This window comes from Musca vetustissima, unplaced genomic scaffold (assembly GCF_032173495.1).
Source record: "Musca vetustissima isolate MV318-11 ecotype Yass unplaced genomic scaffold, APGP_CSIRO_Mvet_v1 utg32462, whole genome shotgun sequence".
Classification (NCBI taxonomy): domain Eukaryota; kingdom Metazoa; phylum Arthropoda; class Insecta; order Diptera; family Muscidae; genus Musca; species Musca vetustissima.
This window is the reverse complement of record NW_026876775.1, coordinates 116490-140321: the sequence shown is the minus strand read 5'-3', so window position 1 is coordinate 140321 and position 23832 is coordinate 116490. Positions and strand designations below refer to the sequence as shown.

Sequence of the window (23832 nt, the reverse complement as noted above, 5' to 3'; positions counted from 1 at the left end):
TCGTCGTATGTCAACACGCAACATGGTCTCCCTTTTATTGCTGACCATGAGGGCACTGATAATATTATTGACATTTACTACGCCCAAACAACAAGACCCTCACCAGTCTATAACGGAAATGAGAACTATGATGGCAATTGTAATGAAGTGTTGACTCCCGGAGGACAACAGACTTTGTTGCAAAATGTACCAATTGAAAATCAGACGAAAGAAGAAGGTCGTAACAATGATAATGTAATTTTGCCGTCCAACCTTGTTTTTAACTCTATTTGCAGCGGAAATTAAATGGCTGACATTTGGGTAAATGGCAAGACCAATAAGCAGCGATTCAGTCAAAAGGGCGCAATGCGGATTTCATTTCCACGGAATGTACTGGTTAAAAGATGCTTCGAAATAGATTTAAATGATACAACACCATTCCCAACAGTAATTGAATTTATAGAAAGATATATAAGTACTGACATCTCCGATAAAAACGTAGCTCAATACATTAGTAACCAATTTCACGCCCATAACTCTTATACCCGTGAATATTCGAGAGAAAAAAAATGTTATGGCATACCATATCCTCCAATGCCACAGATGGAAATCTTTCTGCCTTTTTCAGATAATATGGAAAATACAGGGCGATACAAGTCTGCGTTCGTCATTTTCGATACATATTCTGCGGAACAATATTTCTGGAGGGTTATTAGTACTAACAGCTTCGATCAAAGCGTAGCTCAATACATTACTTAGCAATTCCACAACCATAACCGCTCTTGTCCCCGTGAATATTGGGGAGAAAATAATTTTATCTTTTATTTATTTAAAGACGTCCTCTCTTAGTTAGATGATTGCAACATGACAACATTAGTATGGGCTACAAAGAATACATGCTGGGTTTAAGGTCCTCATTAAGGGCCCCACACACTATAAATCATACCGTCATGTCGATGAGCACCTTTGTGTATATATGAGATTGGCTAGTGTATGGCAAACTCTTCAATCTTTATTCTAAAAATGGATTTTTGTCCCAAAAATTGCATTTTGAGTCGTAAATTCAGTTGTTTTTTTAATCCGTCACAATTCCATTATTTTTATACACAAAATTATTTACTGACAATTTTGAAAATGAATATTATTCACCAGATTGAAAGGGTTTCATTTTCAAAATCAAAACTATTTTGATTTTCTTCATGCATTGTGTGTGTCACACATACATAAATAAACTTTCAAAAAATTGCACATACTATGATAAATGCTGTACGGCATGATGTATGGCTATTAATGATGTATGGATATTAAGAGACGCTGCCGAGGAAATTCAGACGGGAAACCTTTCTCTGGATCAAAAATTGAAGGACATAGCTCATAAATTTATATTTATAGGAGGTGATGCAAATGTGGTACACCCATTTGTTTTTTGATTGCCAAATTTTTATTTTTTATCCGATTAAATTGAAATTTTACAGTTAACATTCTCCATGTGTTGTCTTTCCATGTATCAATTTGAAAATAATATTATTCTAACAATTTAAGAGATATTTGAGAAAATATTTGAAATTCCATTAAAAGTGATTATTAAAAAAGTGCAAGTATTGTGGTATACCAAATGATGGTATAGTCTAATTTTCACTTCCAATTGATATCTTATATAATTTATTGTTTTTAATAAATGCGAATTAGCTCGAGATTTATGTCTGTTTAGGTTTTTAACGGATACGTTGAGTGAAACTTTAATTTTTATTATATAATAACGTCTACGCATGGAAATATTTAATTTTTGTATGGAGAAGTTGTTAAAACTCATAGCCTTTGTTTTTCATCCTTGTGATTCATGGTAGACTCTCGTAGAGTACAAATGTTTAAATAATAATTATATTTCGTCTTGTGCTGGCTTTTTTCATACAGACTCAAGGTATACCACATTACCTGCACTTGTGTTTACTGAAGAAATGTCTAATTTTTTTCCTAAATTGGTAAATATGTGGTGCAATCGCGCATTTTATTTGATTTTTAGTACTTACTAATTATTTTAAAGCTTTAATAATACAGATTAAAATACATCTGTAAAACAAAAAATTATTTTTAAACTTCAACCGAAAAAAGTCAATTTCATGAAAAATTTAATTTTTGCTACTGATTTTCAACGTGAGTTAAATAAGTTAAAGAGATCATTGCTATCTTATATTTTTGAGAACAGCTAACTATAGATATGATCCGATTTATTCCCTGCAGATTTTGCAGCGAACTATAATTTCTGCAAAACTCTAAAATACTAGAGCAAGAAGATATTGAAATACCGGAGAATGTTATTAAGTTAAATGACAATACAGGTTTTGTAATGTAAGAGAAGAATGCCACACTTTATAAGATACAGACAATATGCCATAAGTAGCCATAGATATGATTTTTGGAGAGATTTTGATGCTATACAAACCGTGGAGATCAGAAAAAATGAGCTTCTGCGTGTTAACACATAAAAACAGTGCCCAATAAATAGAGCCTATAGAAATGAACAGACGAAAGTATAATATATTTCAAGAAGGCGAGCTAGACAACGCATTTCAAAATATACAACTTGAGTTTGATAATATCATTGAATTTATCATTGAATTAAAATTTACTTTTGTTAAACAAAGGCAATTGCAACCTCACATTGAAAAGTATCAAATATAAGGTTTTTTTAACAAACGGATTTTTGGATGGTTAATACTTTGTATGACATCCCTTGTTGTCTTTTACAGTTTTCAACCTTGCCTGAATAGATTTTACCAAGTTTTTTGTGTAAGATGTCTAAATTTTTCCGGCGGCCTTGTGCCATACCTCACTTGGTTCATCCGACCCAAAACAAATTAAATTTACTTTCATCGGCATAAATAACAGAATTGCAACATGAAAAATATTTTTTTGTGTTCCTGAACGAAATTCTATCGGTTTTCGGGGGGTTTATGCATGGTTTTTTCAGTGTAACCTGAAGACAATGCTTACGAAAAATACATCGAATTGTTTTTGGGTTACATTTCTTTTCCAGATTTTTCTCTGCGATTTCTGCAAGCCCTTAGCTTCGGATTATAGGCCACTTGTAGGAGTAAAAACTTTTCGTCTCTTATATTGAATATTTTTTCTCTCTGGATTTCGGCTGTCGAGTAATATTGATGAGTATTTCTGCAATTTTCCCTTGAGATTTTTCTAGTTCAGTTTGGCGATGCATATAGGAAAATTTTGAGTAATTAGGCGGCCAAAAGTCCAAAATTTTAATACTAGGTAAGCACAAATTATCCCCACCTTTTTTTACCAAGCGTCACCGCTTCTGTTCAATTAGATGCAAATTGATTTTTAACTCGATTTGATATTATATCAAATTTCCCAATAGGCATGTATTTTTTATTTTAAGTCGTGTAGTGAAGTGATTCCTATAGTAAGCTTCTAATAATAATTTTGTCTTTTATTTTTTACTTTCGTTATATTTTTTTGGTAGTTGGATTTCAAAGGCAATTTTGTTATGGATCAGGATTCGTCCGGATCATATTTTTTTCTTTATAGAATGCGGTACACATTAAGCTTTTCTATAAAAACAATAGCCGCCGAATCCCGTTTATTCCTTAAATAAAGCAGTTTAGGGTATTTTATTAAAAAAATGTAACTCCCGTTTTTTATGAAAAACAACCAGATGTGACTGGAAGGCACTTTGGAAGTAAATAATTTTCGGATTCGAGTGAACGAAGCAAGAAAAGAAAAACTGAGGAAATTAGATCAAAAGTTCATATTGAAATGATTATATATGCCGCACAAGTCATACTGCAAACGAATGAAAAAATAACTGCCTCAAATGTGCTCATAGAAATAGGAAATTCACCAACAAAGGCTAGTAAATATAGAAAATCTTACTCCAAGACCAAGCACTTTGTCCCAGTTCAAATTATTTGTGGTAAAGAAAACAAAGTGTTGTGGCAAGACCCAACAACATCATCAACACAATATTGCCACCCCATTATATGGTATGTAAAAGTAACTACGGATGTAACAAAAGGGAAAATAAATTATGTGCAAAATTAAATTAAGATCGTCACAAAATGAAATTAAGAACCTCAATCCAAGGATTTCAATATTTTAAGCAAAAAGAACGAGATAAGTCCCGAAGCTCTTGAGTTTGGAATTTCAGTATTGCACGCAAAAATACTTATTTTGGAAAGCATTATGTATTAGGCATATAAATTGCCCACGAAGAAATGTGGAAAGAAAAGGACCAAGGAAAGAAAGCACTGGAAGAAAGACAATACGAGTTGGAGATTTTTTTAAAAACACAGAATTAGTGGCGGACACGTCATTCATTTACCACTAATTAATAAATACAGTATTCCCCGCTTAATTACCTTCCACGGTTAATTAATCCGATTTCAGAATACCCAGTTATTTTCAGTACTTACCCAATTCATTTGTTTGCCCCTAAATAACCTACCCCAAAGTAACCGTACCTTTAAATCTGTCCCTTGTAATTACCCAATGTATTTTTTTAAATCTGGCAACTTCACTTAAAACGGCTTACATTTGCTAGTGCACTTGCCACACATGTGCACATAAAATCTACGAGTTGAAGATTTTTTGAAAACACAGAATTAGCGGCGGACACGTCATTCTTTTACCACTAATTAATAAATAGATTTAAAATCGCATAGAGGTGATTTCAAAATGAATAAATACAACATAAGGAATAAATGCAATTTACGGACATCTCTCAGATCATTTTGAAATTTTTACCATAGGTAGCCCTTCTAATGCTGATTACAACATACATTTTTTCGAGGGAAAATCGGTACTTTCCGAGTTTTAAGAAAATCCCACTTTTTATTAAATATCGTTAAGAATGCCACTCCGAAACGTTTACAATTTTTACATCAGATAGTACTTTTAAAGCTGATCACAACCACATAATTTTTTTGTGGATCTTCATACTGAAAGAAGATCCACAAAATCAAAATTTCACAAAATCTACATTTTATACCCTTATTTATTAACCAAAAAGGCTGTGAATGTGTAAATATACAAATAACATATGGACTGATATTTTCATATCTACACATTAAAAAAGCCATTAAAATATTCGGAAACAATTTAAATAATTTAATTTTGTAACAAATTAAACACTAACAAATAAATTAAGAAGTAAACAAATTAAAATAGTAACAAATACTTCAAAAATTTAAAAAGATATTCGATTATAATAAAATATTAAATAAATACAATTTACAAAAAAACATGTTTTAAAAAATCCTTAATAATAATCATCCTCATTCCCTTCTGAACTTGATGATCCGATGTCTTCCAACGCAACAGAAGCTGCAGAACCCCCTCAAATTCACTCAAGTTCGGAGTCAGCGGCAGGAGTGGTTGGATCATACAGCTGACTCGCGAGTTTGAGAAATTCTACAAATGGATTATTCTCATTAGCACGAAATCATCTTATAAAGATAAAATTCTGCACATAACCACTGAAAAGCATTCCGACAAGAATATGCAGTAATAGCTTTTCTTGGATGGCGCCAGAGCCCTTCTATATGTGTTTGTGTGTTGAATTGATTGTGGATCGACGAAATTTTCGGAGTGGTTAACCCGCTCCTAATCCAATGTATCATACGCCTCAAAATAAAGAAAATAATATTAATGAATATAAAAATATATAGATAATACATAATTTACCTTTAACCATCCGAAATTGTTACCGAGCCTGGCTTAATATATTTTTATTGAGGGGCAGTAAGGTTTCTTTAGAACGACCGGCACCGGCACTATAAAACTGCCCCTCAACTGCATGTCCACGGTTATGTTTTCTGTTGCCTATTTCGACTCGTTTGGAATTCACTAAAAATGGTAGCTTCCCTAAAGTAGCTATTCCAATTCACAGCATTGTGGTTAGTAATGGATAACTCTTCCACTAATGGATATCTCTTCCATCTCTTGATATATTTTTAATGAGGGGCAGAAAGGTTTCTTTCGAACGATCTTGCACCGGCACTATAAAACATTTATTACTTGATCGCTCAATGCCTTCAAAAACCCACTGCCCCTCAACTGCATGTCCACGGTGATACAGTATTTTTCGGTTAATTGCACATCAAAATTTGCACAAATTTTTGTTCAATTAACCGAGGAACCAATTATCCGAACCCGTTTAATTGAATAGTTTGTTCAATTACAGTAATCACGTATAATTGGAACTGCTAATGATTTAAAAAAAAATCCAATGTCACAATTTTTCCTTAGCAATAAACATATGTTTTGAATTAGTAGAGATGCCTCCTATTCTTTTTCACAAATTATGTCAAATATGTATGTAAAAAATGTCAGATTATTTTTCAATTATTATTATGCAATTAACCGGTAAAAAGTAAATTAAACGGGAAAATCAATTAATAGGGTTTAATTATCCGAGATTTGCATGTGTTTTCCTATGAAATATTTTTTGCCCATCATGTGGTTCAATTAAGCGTGGAAACCAGTTAACCGTAGGGTCAGTTAACCGAAAAATACTGTATTTTCTTTTGCCTTTCTTCGACTCGCCAATTTCAACTTCCACACTTGGTCTACCAATCTCAATTTGAGTTTGGAATTCACTAGCAATGTTAACTTCCCTACAGTAGCTATTCCAATCCACAGCAGTACGGTTACTAATCGATATCTTCCATTATATCGTTAAGTGTTCCCCTTCTTTTTGTCCACATATATACAAAAACTATAATTTTGTATATTGGCAAGTGGGACTTGTCAAAAAAGTACCTTTCCTTAAGGTGATTTTGTAATCAACACGGAACTATGTGAGCGAAAAAAAAACAAAAAGAACGATGAGTGAGGGAGATTCAAAGGAACTATGTAGGAGCCGGAACTATATGGAGCAAAGGAACTACATTAAGGAACTAGTTCCTCTTTAAAAATGGAACGAGAAAGATCGATCCGCTGCGTGAACTAGATTGCCCAACTCCATTGTTAACAGTAGACAAAAAATCCTTTTTATTAAAAAAAATCAATTGTCAATTAAGACTTTCTCCTACGGACAAGTGGAAAATTGGGCTATGCGAGCAAAATTTTCTTTAAATTTAAATGTTTTTCTAAATAGACGCCCTTGGCCGGGGATTTGAGAATTTCTTCTATAAAAAGGTGGAACATTGGTCTACGCAAGCTATATAAAAACTGTTACACATGATTAAATAAATCCCCGGGCCCAGCCGATTTTTTTCCAAACCAAATTTCTCATGTAGTGTGGACTTCCTTTCATAATATTAACATATTTATGTAATCAGGTACAGTATACATACCTCTGCTGATCCAGAACAAAAAGCAAACAAAAAACCATATATGCTTATTGCAGATTATAACTTTGTTGCAATGAAGACAATGTGCGACCACGACACAATTCCCTAACAACAACAAAACGAAACTTTTTCTATCGCCATGAGAGATAGACGTACTCAGCACAATATAAACAGAGAAACCAAAATGCCGTCCACCAGCCAGCTAGCCTGCCAACCCAACCAACAAACCAGCCATGACGACGATGCACTTTAATTGCACCAAAAGTGCAAAAGCTTTATCAACAAGTTCCGAGCAAGAGAGAACATACGCGTGAAATGCAAAAGCTTTTTACCACGACGTTGTTGACTAACTGCTGCTTGGTAAATAGCAAAGAAAAAAATAAAACAAAGCAACCGCCTGATGATGAAAAACACTGCAAATGCTGCACTTCTTGGCGAATGTGTTTTTGGTGCCATAGACAAATGACGTCACCTTAGGTGGAAGAGGAAAAAAAGCTTGGCACACTTCGTCTCTTGGGGAATTGCATTAGTGGGCCAAATGGAGACTTGGTTCTTTTTGGTTTTGTTTGCGGATGTGCCACTTGTCCTAGCAGCATTTGTCATGTTTGTGCCACAAGAGCAGGGCATAGTAAGACGAATAGACAGAAAACCGATGCAGCTGATGCTTTGTCGTCGTTATGCAAGTTACAAGTTGGTTACTAGGCCACAATTAGTACTTACTTGGATTTGGGATGGATGGATACTTACACTTCATACTTCTAACTAACGTTCATTCGTTTGTGTGCCTGTGCATGCATAACTGAGTCATGGGGTGGGTCATTTGAACTAAACACCGCCAACAGTTGTCCGTCCGACTGGCTAGTTGGCTTTTGCCGTTTAGCGTCTAGTTAATTGTTTGACGCGTTATTGATTTCGACTCGCAGCAGTGATTTGCATGTAATTTGCAGTAAAGATGTCAGTCAGCCAGCCATCGAGCCAGACTGCCAAGCTACTGCAACTGCATTGCAGCTTTTGGGTACGAGTATTTCGCTGTCTGTGTGTATCGGTGTTTTTGCGCGCTTTTTGTGTGCTTAGTCAGTTTGTACTCAACAGCCGTTGAGTTTGGTTGGGCTTTTTGCTCGTGCTAATATTCTAAACTGCATAACGGACCTGACTAACGCGAGCACCACCACAAATAGGGGGCAGAAAATCACACATCTGTAACAAACACACACACATACACGTTTGGAAGAGGTACAAAGAGGGCGCACAGTTTCATGCATTCATATGTGTGCGTCTGTGTGTGTGCGAGCATTTCGTTGACAACTATTTGGGAGCATTCATTTGTTTGCTGCAACCTAATTTCGATTTCTTTTGCTTTTTCACCTACGAAGCAAATGTGGCGGAACGATAAATAGGAGGACCTCTTATCATCAAATACGAAATACGTCGGCAAATGAAATCTTGACTTTCATATTCCTACGAAAACACCAAAAGTTTGGCAGTTGTGACAGGAGACTTGGTGTCACTGCATTGCAGCATTGGAATTTGGCGGATTACCCCCAAGAAGCCAATTGTGAACTACTCATAAATTACCACCAGCCGTAGATAGAAAACAACAATCATTACCACGTCACACGTAGCCCACTTCGCTGCAAGTGCAGCATTTGAGGACGACGAAGACGACGGGCAGTCGAAGAACGCCACCCACAGCAAAAGCAGCCAGGTGACCCAACCAGCCACCACCACCACCACGATGAGTACACGCAAAGATGATCCCGTATTCAATGTGAAATTTGTGCAACTGGTAGAATCGAAACCGTGCCTGTGGAATTCAACATTGCCCGAGTACAGCAAAAAAGACGAAATCCAAAAAGCTTGGCAAGAGGTGGCCAACGAAACAAAAGATACGGGTAAGTGAGGTAACCACAAACACACACTTTGCCATAGCTTAGCAGGGCCAGCGGTATGCGAGTGGGTAAACAAACGACTTAAACCGTCGGTCGTCACATTTATTCTCATTTCGTTCGATTCTATTTGAAGCAGTGGCATTGCGGTTGAAGCAGTTTACTTGAGCAGTAGATTTTGCCATGGATGTTGGCTGGTCCATAAAAATACAAAGCAACAATCATTAGCAGCAACCAGCATGACTTTTGATTTACATGTGTGTGTGTACAACATTTTCATTGCGAAAAATATGCGTACCCACATTCATGTTTTTTCTTGCTTTAATTCGAAGACTGTGTGTTTGTCACGTTGTGTGTTAATTTTTCACATCTATGTCATTATAACATGGCGTTATACATACACACATACGCACACACATGGCAACGTTTCGGACAGTGCTACCGATTAGTCGTGTTGTTGCTGTTGTTTTTCTATAAGTCATTCGGCTATTCGGTGCATTTTATGTTTCGCACATGCACACGCTGACACATTTGTATGCAAACGCACATAACAACGATATTGTGCAAAACACGCACACACACGAACATTCTCGTCGTCTTCGCGTGTGTTTGACTCGCGACATTGGAGGAAATCAATTGCATGTGTTGCTGCTGCCGCTGCTGAATAGATTTCGTCTAGTTTGGTGTATTGTTGTCGTCGTTGTTGCTGCTGCTACTGCTGTATTTCTTGCTATTGTTCTAATAGATTTCTGTTTTGAAATATTATTTCTGTTCTCGTATCTAAGAGTTAATAGTTGGAAAGCTTTTCATTGTCGTGGCGATTTTCACGCTGTTTGCACTTTGCCTGTTTATTCTAAACAAACATCGGTAGTTCTTGATGTTGGCACAAAGAGACTTTTACGCATTAACTGGCCAAAGCCACGACTGCTATGAAAATTAAAGTAACAATTTTTAATAGATAATAGAAATGATTAATTACTTCAATGTTGATGAATTGATTTTTATATTTTTATAAAGTAAAAAAGTATGAAATAATTTTTATCGTTATTTGCAATAAAATAATCCACATATTTAAATTATTTCATCAGAAACAGTACATATGTATAAAAACTAATTTTCCCCGCTTTAGTACAAAAGGAGGCGGACTAACAGTGAGCAGCAAAAGTCATGGTACCCCATACAAATCAAAAAATATTCAGTAATTCCTCAAAAAGTAATTCACAAAATTTCAAATACATACATATATATTTTTATTTCATGTATTCAATCCTATACTACAACAAATTAAAGTAAAATTTCATTTTTTATTAAAACAAAATCGACATATTGCAAAGTCCATATTTTTGTACAGTATAAGTCTTTGTACCCCTGGAGAAAAATAATGAATTATTTAATATTACTTAATTGTTACAATTAAATAGACTTACCTAATATTTGGTAGGAGATCCCCTGAGTTTTAAAAATTCATTCAATCGTTCGGGCATTGAGTATACAAGTGTAGTCCGACGATATTTTAGCCCATTCTGTCAGAAGTATTTCTTTGAGTTGGGTCTTACTGGAAATTGTATGATTTCGGATTCGTTTATCTAGGTGATCCCATAGGCGCTCAATCGGATTTAAATCAGGGCTTTTTGGAGGTGTTATCAACATGTGTGATGTATTGTATACGATCCAATTCTTAACGTCAACAGCAGTGTGTTTTGGATCATTGATCTGTTGGAAGTAATAATTATCACGAATGTTGAGATTTCAGCACTTTGTTTCAAAATATTCATGTAAACTGTTTTATTCATTATTTCCTAAATGAATACCAGCCAACAACAGTTGCTGACATCCCCATTCCATTACTCCACCCCCTCCGTGCTTTACTGTTTTCCGAGTATTCTTTGGATGGAGCTCTTCGCTTTTTTCCGCCACACCAAAGAGCGTCAATCCGATTCAAATATGTTAAATTTCGATTCGTCCGAGAAAATAATTTTTTCCCAGAACTCATTTGTCTTGTTTTTATAATCATTTGCAAAATCGACACGTTTCTTTCTGTTTGTTTTGTTAACAAGTGTTATTTGCGGACAGTGCGACCACACTTTTCGATGCACCTACGTACCGTATCTTTTTTAATAATATATTAAAGATTTTAATAATATATTAAGAGAATTTTATTTTACTAAACGATTTTATCCCATATATGATGTGTAATATCAGCTTCCAGGGGTACCATGACTTATGCTGCACAAAAATGTGGAGTTGACACGATCTCGATTTTTTTATGGTTTGTTGGAACAAATAAATGAAATATTACTTTCTATTGTTGTAGTATAGGAGTGAATACATAAAATAAAAATAATTGTTTTAAATTTTGTAAATTATTTTTTGAGTAATTACTGAATATTGTTTAATTCGTATGGGTACCATGACTTTTGCTGCTCACTGTATATCACCGCATTTAGCAGAACCTTTCAACGAATATTTAGGTTTTGTGTACACTTCGAAATCCTGGCAGGAAACTATAGCAAAAACCCGGCATAGCAATCTACGCAACCCGAAAATCCTATTGTCCTATTAGCCTAACTTTTATTTTTATTTTAAAGAATAATTTGACAGATGGTCGAGACAAAAACAAGTGTTTTTGTTTAGATACATCATCTTATTATTGCATCATGCTCAAAACTATGGAACGGACAGTCGACACAATGATTAAGAGCAACACACCCAACTATACGCTAAAGTACAAACAACACGTTGACGTAAAGGGAATATCAGTGGAAACCGCTCTGCACGAGGTGGTACACCACACTGAAAGCTCCTTTGAGAAGATAATGTTTACTTTAGCTGAACGCATTGATATCGAGTGAGCTTTCAATATTGTCGGTACTGAAACACTTATCCAATTCTTAGAGACCTTACGAGTTTACCCGAATATCATTGCCTGGGTCAGCCACATGCTAGGGAATAGATGGATAACCTGTAGCCTACAAGACATAAATATCAGGGACAGCGTAGAACAAGTGACACCGCAGGGAGGGATTTTATAACCACTGCAGTGGGTTACCACTATCAATAGTCTTTCAAAGACCTTAACTGAGGAGGGATTTGAACCCGTCTGTTATGCAGACGACGTTATAATACTTGTGAGAGGAAAGATCCTAACGTGTTATGTGGGAAGGCTGAAGCGGTGTTATACATATAATTGGACGAGGCCATGGGGCATTAACGTAAATGCGTCCAATACGGAAAAATGTCGCTTCACTAGGAAGAAAAAAATGGGATAGTATTACGAACCCATAAAATATTTAAATAACCATACAGATCCATTGTGAATTCTATAAAGCTCAATTCATGATTCACTTCCTCCGATTTGAAACAAGATTTTCTTTATTTAGCACAGTTCCACTCTTTCGCCAAACTAAGATTTTCCATTAATGCAATGCTTTCGTCGGAAAATGAGAATGTAATAGCTTCAAAATATACAGCAGTTAACAGAATTCCAGAACTCAGAAAACCTTATAAACATAGCTAGAAACAGAGATATGTTTTATACTTTTGTAAATAACTTATTAAAATAGAAGTGTACATATGTTATGATCGTGATATGATCGCTAACATACGAATATCGAATATGCAATAAAGAACTTTTTTGTATTATGAAATTAGTAGGACCAGAAACCTAAACCTGTCTTTTTGAAGATATAATCTTATTAGAATCAAGATTATATCTTCAATAAAGGCATAAAATCGATCTGAGTATTCGACGGGAAGATAGTCAAAACTGGCAATCAATTAAAACAGTGTTATGCATCACTCATCATTAAAAACGACTGACGATAAGAGACTGCGTGTTTAACCATTGACGCTCAGTAGCGTATATGGGCGAGCTTAGTTGACAATTTTTAAATAAGGAACTATATGTGAAGATCTGCGAACTGTAGATGTACCAAAGTGCAAGCCAATTTTTTCAATAAAATTTTCCGAATGAGAGGCATATGTCGTACATAAATAGTGTTTGTAAAGCGATTTAAAGACCCCTCTTTACTGGTCAAATTTGTACGAAGGAGTTCTCGGAATTTTTCCGAAACCTCAAGAGTGTGAGAATAGCTGAGAATCCACCATCTGAAATGACTTAAACAGTGGAAACGCAGAGAACAAGTTTATAACAAGGGACACTGGTTTCCATGCATGAGAATTATAAAAGTGAAGGAAGTTAGCCATTCAGGGCTTCATTGGTTTATATTCTTCAAATGATCCATTGTGAATCTAAAACTTCGGGGTTTGCCCTTCTAATTTACTTATTTATATGTGGCGACAATGAATGTGTGCTTTTATTTTCTTTGGCGAAAACAATCAGTTTCCACAGTGTCAATTTGGATTGTCATACTGGTTGATTCTTTGTTAGCACAAAGCTCTTCTCATCATTTGTGTGTGAGAGAGAGCTTTTAGTTATCTGACTTTTTTCAAAGTTTGCTGCGAGTAATTTGTGTGACTGAAAAATGAACACTGAGACTATTACGTGCTGTTTGAAGAACTTTAGTAAACGTTTCCTCATGCAAGCATTTATGTTACGCACATATATGTGTATATCATGATTTTCTCAATCATATGTTAGCGTTAAATTCGAATAAATTGTTAAAAAGTAATCTGGAGGTATGAAACATAATTACCTGTTCGACCACAAGAACATCTGGGCTTTTTAAAGAATTATAATTCGGAGTGGATCTGCCCTTGGGGGAAAGGAACGGTTTTTTGTTTTAGAGCAATTAAGAGTCCTCTAGTGGAATTCTCTAACTATGTTTTGAATTTAAGAAATCCTTAAAATACATTAAGGTTATTTACAATGACTTTGAGATCATTTAGTCTCATTCAGCTGCTAATTTATTACCAAAAATATATGTTGTAACCAAATAATGTTTGAAGTTTGCATGGAATATACATGATTTTATAGATTTCTTAGATTTTGTGGAACATATAATCTTTTCCCCAAAAACATACATGGCCCATTTTTTATATATTTTATTACATTAATTTGGTTATCCTACATTCAAATAAAGAGTTCAACAAAAAATATTTACGTTTTCAGTCTCAACACATTTCAATATTTTTGTACTCTATATTAAGCTTTGAACGGTTTTGTAAATAAAAAGGTTTAAAAAAAAACAAAATATTTCATATAAAAAATTATGTGAGTCATTAAAAATCGCACTCATTCATATTTGTTATTTGTTCCCGTACTGCAAGAATCAAATAGTTTCATATTTTTGTCGATATCATAAAGGAAAAAGTTGTTATCGTAGTTACAAACTATACATTGTAGCAGGTTCTGGAACTGAATTTTTTAATTCTCTCAATATTTGATGTAATTCTCAGTGTCGACCATTTTTGATGTTCGACGTCGAGGAACTCTATATCTCAAAATAATTCTGTAAATAAAAAAAAACTATATGAATGCTGTAATTTGTAGGTAGTGATTACATTAGAGCTAAAAATATTTCAAAATTGCGAACTTAATTTGAATACCCTCCGCCATGAGGTTTGTCATTGAAGCTCCTTGAAGTATTCACCGGAAATTTTGATTCTTATTGGATGTCAAATTTTCCACCCAAAATATCAAAATATCAATTTTCTACCCAAATTGTCATATATATCAGTAGGGCTTAACGAATAATTTGTGCAGTATTAGGAAATAAATGCGCTTTTAAAGACAAATATCGGTAAAATTAAATACATACCATTGTCATATATTTCAGTAGGGCTTAATGAATACTTTATTAACACTAGATTGCCGAAGGCGGTCATTTTGACCGTTTTTCAATTTCATGTACAAAAACAATAGTGTACATTATGACTAGACCTCGGATTTTTGCATATTTTTTATGCTTTATCCGATTGGACTCAAATTTTGTATTTAGGCGTTTCATGCTTTAATTGATCGATATTTGGGGTCATGTCAAAAATATGCAAAATATATGCAAAAAATATGCAAAATATATGCAAAAAATATGCAAAATATATGCAAAAAATATGCAAAATATGCAACAAATATGCAAAAAATATGCAAAAAATATGCAAAAAATATGCAAAATATGCAAAAAATATGCAAAATATGCAAAAAATATGCAAAATATGCAAAATATGCAAAATATGCAAAAAATATGCACGGTATGCTAGGTCGATATGCGATAAATATATGCAAAAAATATACAAAATATGCATTGTCGATATGCAAAATATGCAAAAATATGCAAAAATATGCAAAATATGCAAAAATATGCAAAATATATGCAAAATATATGCAAAATATGCAAAAATATGCAAAATATGCAAAAATATGCAAAAATATGCAAAATATGCAAAAATATGCAAAATATGCAAAAATATGCAAAAATATGCAAAATATGCAAACCTATGCAAAATATGCAAAAATATGCAAAAAAATGCAAAAATATGCAAAATATATGCAAAAATGCAAAATATATGCAAAATATGCAAAAATATACAAAATATGCATTGTCGATATGCAAAATATGCAAAAATATGCAAAATATGCAAAAATATGCAAAATATGCAAAAATATGCAAACTATATGCAAAATATGCCAAATATATGCAAAATATGCAAAATATGCAGAAATATGCAAACATATGCAAAATATGCAAAAATATGCAAAATATGCAAAAATATGCAAAATATGCAAACATATGCAAAATATGCAAAATATGCAAAAATATGCAAAAAATGCAAAAATATGCAAAATATATGCAAAATATATGCAAAATATGCAAAATATGCAGAAATATGCAAAATATATGCACGGTATGCTAGGTCGATATGCGAAAAATATATGCAAAAAATATACAAAATATGCATTGTCGATATGCAAAATATGCAAAAATATGCAAAATATGCAAAAATATGCAAAATATCCAAAAATATGCAAAATATATGCAAAATATGCAAAAATATGCAAAATATGCAAAATATGCAGAAATATGCAAACATATGCAAAATATATGCACGGTATGCTAGGTCGCAATATTAAAGATAGAACTTTGAACTTTTGCACATATATTATTATTACTCCTAGGATATTTGGTATTGGAAATGGGATATATCGGTCCACGTTTTAGTATATCGCCATATAACGGTTATATATGTTTGCATGTTTTATACATATATTTAGCAAATTTTTCATAATGCCCCAAAAATCTAAATGTTGAACCATGAAACGCATACATACACAATTAGATTTCTATAGGTTAAAAATAAAGAAAGCACACAAATTCGAAAACTACCCTGATGTTTTTTTTTTTTTTTTGGATTTTTGCATATTTTTTATGCTTTATCCGATTGGACTCAAATTTTGTATTTAGGCGTTTCATGCTTTAATTGATCGATATTTGGGGTCATGTCAAAAATATGCAAAATATATGCAAAAAATATGCAAAATATATGCAAAAAATATGCAAAATATGCAAAAAATATGCAAAATATGCAAAAAATATGCAAAATATGCAAAAAATATGCAAAATATGCAAAAATATGCAAAATATGCAAAAAATATGCACGGTATGCTAGGTCGATATGCGATAAATATATGCAAAAAATATACAAAATATGCATTGTCGATATGCAAAATATGCAAAAATATGCAAAATATGCAAAAATATGCAAAATATGCAAAAATATGCAAAATATATGCAAAATATGCAAAATATGCAAAATATATGCAAAATATGCAAAAATATGCAAAATATGCAAAATATGCAAAAATATGCAAAAATATGCAAAATATGCAAAAATATGCAAAAATATGCAAAATATGCAAACCTATGCAAAATATGCAAAATATGCAAAAATATGCAAAATATATGCAAAAATGCAAAATATATGCAAAATATGCAAAAATATACAAAATATGCATTGTCGATATGCAAAATATGCAAAAATATGCAAAATATATGCAAAATATGCCAAATATATGCAAAATATGCAAAATATGCAAAAATATGCAAAAAATGCAAAAATATGCAAAATATATGCAAAATATGCAGAAATATGCAAAATATATGCACGGTATGCTAGGTCGATATGCGAAAAATATATGCAAAAAATATACAAAATATGCATTGTCGATATGCAAAATATGCAAAAATATGCAAAATATGCAAAAATATGCAAAATATGCAAAAATATGCAAAATATATGCAAAATATGCAAAATATGCAAAATATATGCAAAATATGCAAAAATATGCAAAATATGCAAAAATATGCAAAAATATGCAAAATATGCAAAAATATGCAAAATATGCAAAAATATGCAAAATATGCAAAATATGCAAAATATATGCAAAATATGCAAAAATATACAAAATATGCATTGTCGATATGCAAAATATGCAAAAATATGCAAAATATATGCAAAATATGCCAAATATATGCAAAATATGCAAAAATATGCAAAATATGCAGAAATATGCAAACATATGCAAAATATGCAAAAATATGCAAAATATGCAAAAATATGCAAACATATGCAAAATATGCAAAAATATGCAAAAAATGCAAAAATATGCAAAATATATGCAAAATATATGCAAAATATGCAGAAATATGCAAAATATATGCACGGTATGCTAGGTCGATATGCGAAAAATATATGCAAAAAATATACAAAATATGCATTGTCGATATGCAAAATATGCAAAAATATGCAAAAATATGCAAAATATCCAAAATATATGCAAAATATGCAAAATATATGCAAAATATGCAAAAATATGCAAAAATATGCAAAATATGCAGAAATATGCAAACATATGCAAAATATATGCACGGTATGCTAGGTCGCAATATTAAAGATAGAACTTTGAACTTTTGCACATATATTATTATTACTCCTAGGATATTTGGTATTGGAAATGGGATATATCGGTCCACGTTTTAGTATATCGCCATATAACGGTTATATATGTTTGCATGTTTTATACATATATTTAGCAAATTTTTCATAATGCCCCAAAAATCTAACAGTTGAACCATGAAACGCATACATACACAATTAGTCTTGATTTAGATTAGACGAGTTTACTTGCGGCAATTCTTGTCGTTCTCTTTTGAACTTGCTTCATGCGTTTATACAAGGCAATTCGGTTTCCAAAATATTTTTCTATTTGTTGGTTTTTCACATTTAAATCTATATAAAATGTCAACAAATACGAAATACACAAAACGAATTGCCAGAAAATTGTCGGTACGAGCAATTTTTTTTCATTTCTATTCCCCTTGCCCCTCTCTCCTACAAACAAAGACTTGCCGCAAGTAAACTCGCCTAATCTAAATCAAGACACAAATTCGAAAACTACCCTGATTTTTTTTTTTTTTTGTTGATTAAAATGATTGCATTTGTGAAATATGTTGCTCATATTTGCACATATTTTGCATATGTTTGCATATTTTGCATATATTTTGCATATGTTTGCATATCTTGCATATTTTTGCATATTTTGCATATTTTTGCATATTTTGCATATGTTTGCATATTTTGCATATTTTTGCTTTTTTTGCATATTTTGCATATGTTTGCATATTTTGCATATTTTTCATATTTTCCATATGTTTGCATATTTTGCATATTTTTGCATATTTTGCATATGTTTCCATATTTTGCATATTTTTGCATATTTTGCATATGTTTGCATATTTTGCATATTTTTGCATATTATGCATATTTTTGCATATTTTGCATATTTTGCGTATGTTTGCATATTTTGCATATATTTTGCCTATTTTTGCATATTTTGCATATTTTTGCATATTTTGCATATATTTTGCATATTTTGCATATATTTTGCATATTTTTGCATATTTATAGCATATCGACCTAGCATACCGTGCATATTTTTTGCATATATTTTGCATATTTATCGCATATCGACCTAGCATACCGTGCATATTTTTTGCATATTTTAGCATATATTTTGCATATTTTATGCATATATTTTGCATATTTATTGTATATCGACCTAGCATATTTTGCATATATTTTGCATATTTTGCATATTTTTTGCATATTTTGCATATTTTTTGCATATTTTGCATATTTTTTGCATATTTTTTGCATATTTTGCATATTTTTTGCATATCCCGTGCATATGCAAAATATGCAAAAAATTAAAAAATATGAACCCTTCAAATAATTCTAAATCCTTTGAAACGAATTTGTGTCCAATCAGAATTTCGATATCTTCATTATTAAAAAATATGCAAATATGCAAAATCCGAGGTCTAATTATGACACAGCTTTTTAAAATTTGGTGACTTTTTGTACCACATAGAACTACGTTTATTAATCATAGTAGCTGCTTTCTCCCCTCTTTTATTTCCCGCATTCACATGTGCTATACCTACATTGCCTAAATCGGTCATTTTCACCTCTTGTAAAATATTAAATAAAAAACTACTTTTATTATTGTATAAAGTCAATTTCCTATATGACCAGATCAGTACAACAACATCGAAAACCGTTTGCTACTCTAGAAACACAAACGTAGACACAAATCGGGAAAAATAAATTTTATGTTTCCAGTCGATTTCACTCCTAGAGTAAAGATTTCCCCTTTTTCGAACATTTTGTCCGCGCTCTTATTTTTCAAAAGGGGAAACTCGACAGCCCTACCACCGAAAACAAATAATAACAACGTTTTGTATGATTGTAAATAATATAAAGAATGTTAAAAAATAAGTTTAATAAATTTTCTTTATATAATAAAGAAGATTCTTTCAGAATGAGGACATTTTGACCGATTTTAGGCAATGTAGGTATATACAAAATTCCCGTCTTTCTAGTGTTAACGAAACTAACAAAATGAAAATTTACGGTTATCGACAATTATCGGTAATTCTATCAGTAAACAGTTGCAGAATAGCACTACTGATAGGATCTGTGTCGAAATCTTAAACTATTGTATTCTCTGCCTTTCCAAATTAAAACAATGTGATTATCGCCAAAATAATGTATCAATTGCTGTTTTTAAGACCAATGAAAGCACACATTTTTTGCATTATGTCTGATCAATATGTTGCAATATAAAGTTTTGTCATTGATTTGATTAATTTGTATATCTTCCTCGGTAATTTTGGTTCATTTCATAATAATGTTTTTTAGAATTATTTTGGGGGTAATGTTATGTTTGCAGATCTTAAGCTTCACGAATTGTTAACAAGATAAATGTCCCGTGATTGGGTGATATCGAAAAGAAATTTAACTACCCGATCAATCGTTGGTATTAACTAAACATGTATGCTTGTTGTTTTTATAAGTTCCAAAACTAATTATGGCAAGTGTATATCACGTCCATAACTAAGATATTTCTATGCATATGCGATTTGGTTTTTCCTACCAAAATGATTGATGACGCACAGTGTCACGACCGCGGCCAAAAATGGTCAAAACCAAGTACCACGGAGGACAATTTTTGATGAGGATTGATAGAAAAAGCCCTCCTATTAGAATAAATGTGAAATTTTATATCGATATGTCGAGTAGATCTGTCTCTACAAAGGTTCAAATCTGATAATTATTTATAAACTGATTTTTTACGATATTTTCGAAAAATGGGAGTGTTTTTCTGATGCTCAAATATTTGAATATTCAAATTAACGGTTATTATAAAAATGTGTATTTTGGCTGCTGTGGATGTAAAAACTAGGATTCGCTTTAGGTTGTATGTATATAGATATCATATTGTGCATACAGTCGTCCACACTTGTAGTACTTAGTTCATCAAATTTGTAAAACAAATTTTGAAATTAGTGGAGCAGAAAAAAAGTTTAGCTCTAATTTTTTTTATTTGAGTGGTGAAAAGTGTGTTATTTAAGGAATAAAAAAATAGGTGCGGTTTTAAAGAGTTATTTAACTTTTTTGGTGACCACCTTATGAAGAAATATTCTTGAAATGGTTCGAAGCGAATGGTCCAATATGTTATGTATACAATTAAATAAGTTATTGAGGGTCAAATAGGAAGGGGAAGATGGATTCAGAACATAGTACTAATACAATATTTTACATCAAATATGCAATTCAGTGGTAAAAACGTTATTCGAAGCGGAGATATGGGAGAATTGGTTTTAAAACATATCTTTTAAATAAATTTCAGTCAGTTTGAAGATTATACTTATTTATCGGATCATTTGAGGCATAATCTAAATTTAGAGGTCGCACATGAATTACCTTTGTGGAAAGCTCATACAGAAAAATATTAGTTCATGAGCGACTTCCACAAGATGCTAACAAGTCATGCCAACAAATAATTAGTAGCAGCTCGAACTTTTGTTAAAGCCGAGTTAAATAAGGATTTTATTTAGTATTTTATATTACAATCCGACCTTGTAATATCCTTAAACAACCATAAAGTAAAGACCCGAGATTATAACGTGGGTGATACTAAATCGTACATTTGGGAGGACAATATTATATATATATATATATATCTGATGTGTGTTTTGAAAATTTTGTGAATGATAAAAAAGTAATTTATTAGTTACTAAAGGATATCAAATATTTATTATATTATAGTATAAATAACAGAAATAAAACTACTATACTTAATTTAGCTGCATATGACGATTTTATAGTACAGAAAGTTACATTTTAAGGGACTTTTGGTATGGTAGGTACCTGAAATATGGGCCAAGAACTAATTTACAACACCTATTACTGTCTTCGCCCAAATTTGATGTAAATTGGACGAAGACATGAAAATGTTCATGGAATTTGGATGAATATAAACAATTTATAGGTCCAAAAAGCGGATTTTTCAAGACCCTTTGTATGGGAGGTATATCAAATCTTGGTCCGATCTACCCAGTTTTTGGTCCGTTGCTTTATAGGCATAAGTAAATGTAAATTGCCAATTTTCATTAAATTTGGTTGAATATTAAAGATTATATAGCCCAAAATAGTAAAATTTTCAAGACCCTTTGTATGGGAGGTATATCAAATCTTGGTCCGATCTACCCAGTTTTTGGTCAGTTGCTTTATAGGCCTAATTACATGTAAATTGCCAATTTTCATTGAATTTGTTTGAATATTTTATAGGCCAAAAAGGGTGACATTCTCAAGGCCCATTATATGGGAGGTATACCAAATCTTGGCCCGATCTATCCATTTTTTGTCAGTTGCTTTTTAGGCCAATAATAAGAACATGTACCAAATTTCATTAACTTACGATAACTCCTATTTTTGGCCGATGTTAATATGAACTCGCGACATAGTGTGACGTCTTAACACATGCTTTTTAAATAATTAAACATTCGTCATCTCAAAGCGTTTCGCAAACTATTTAAGAATTCAATTTGTCTTTAATAATATTTCGTTTTTAATTTTTCTTTCCAGTTCGAAATTGCCGTGAGAGATGGCGCACAATACGCAGCAGTTTTCTACGTTCATTGAAACTTTCACGGACAAGTACTGGCCGCGGCAAACGTAAATATTATCTCTCAAAGTACTTGCAATTTCTGATACCGTATACAAAGACCCGCCTTAAAAACAGTGCCAGTATTATAGCTCAACGGAAGGCAGCAGCATCCGGTAACATTCCGCCTATGACACGTATAAGCAATATGCCCACCGTTAGTAGTGATGATACCAAAGATTCCAGCAATTCAGCAGATGTTGCAGCCATAACTGAAACCGATGTTATTGTTGCGACAAATGATGGGGGGACAATTGGCAATAGCATTACGCAGTTGTCATGGCCGCAGCCTCTAAATTTACAAGCCATAAAACAGGAGAAAGATACAGTATGTAGTGGGCCACAAACATTAACATCGAATGTCACAGTTACAAGTGCAACATTCAATGCACCTGCAGGTGGTATAGCACCGAACGGAAATTTGCCACACACAAGTAGTTCCGGCACAACATGCATACCAACGACAACAAATAACCTAAATAGTGTTAGTGGCATTAAATGCAACACCTTCAAACCGGTATCCACTAATCCAGCCGTTAATAGTTCATTTCAACACCCGACAGATAACCGAAATCCAAGTGGAGCCTTGGATTTTACAGATTTCACCGAGTGGTTTAAGTGCCGAAATGAGTATCAGCGCCAATTTCAATTGGCATCACCGATGCCCGATGCCGATCAATCTTTTCTTAATAGTTTACTGCCCTACCTGAAGGAGATGTCCGGCAAACAGAACAGACGTTTTCGTCAAAAGGTGGTTGCACTAATCGATAACATTCTTGATAATGCGGATGAAGTTGGAACCATCGTTTTGGAATAATGCGGAGATGTCACAGTATTTCAATGTACATACTAAACATAATATTAAAAATTTTGTTACCATCGTTAAATTACATACATATGCCTAGAATTTTTTTGCTTTATATAAATAGCTAACTCGCACCAAAAAGAAATACACTCTATGTACATAAATGGAAACTTTAATGCAAAAATTTCATTGTTTTTGTTAAATGCTAACGACAGGATTAAAGTTTAGAATCCTTATGAACATTTTAAGTCAATTTTGTAGATTCGATATTGCCGATTAGAAATGTTTTCAATTCTAAATGACAGAGAAGGCATTGAATACATCAGAGCTCTAAAATCTCAAGCTAAAGGTATATTGATAACGCAGGATGCTGCAAGTCGAATG

General features: G+C 32.7%; 1 protein-coding gene across 1 annotated transcript; it reads left to right on the top strand.

The window, feature by feature from the left end:
* Positions 1 to 9016: 9016 nt before the first annotated feature.
* LOC133321329 (uncharacterized) lies at positions 9017 to 23465 on the top strand. The gene is made up of 2 exons (XM_061530421.1): positions 9017 to 9184; positions 22565 to 23465. The coding sequence occupies exons 1-2, from the start codon at positions 9028 to 9030 to the stop codon at positions 23458 to 23460; spliced, it is 1053 nt and encodes a 350-aa protein (XP_061386405.1). The 5' UTR covers positions 9017 to 9027; the 3' UTR covers positions 23461 to 23465.
* The last annotated feature ends 367 nt before the right edge of the window (positions 23466 to 23832 follow it).

Bases quoted from the DNA above. Each gene is read 5' to 3' on its own strand.
- LOC133321329 (XM_061530421.1), top strand. From the start codon at position 9,028: ATGAGTACACGCAAAGATGATCCCGTATTCAATGTGAAATTTGTGCAA. The intron at 9,185-22,564 runs GTAAGTGAGGTA...TTTTCTTTCCAG, and splicing joins CAACGAAACAAAAGATACGG to TTCGAAATTGCCGTGAGAGA.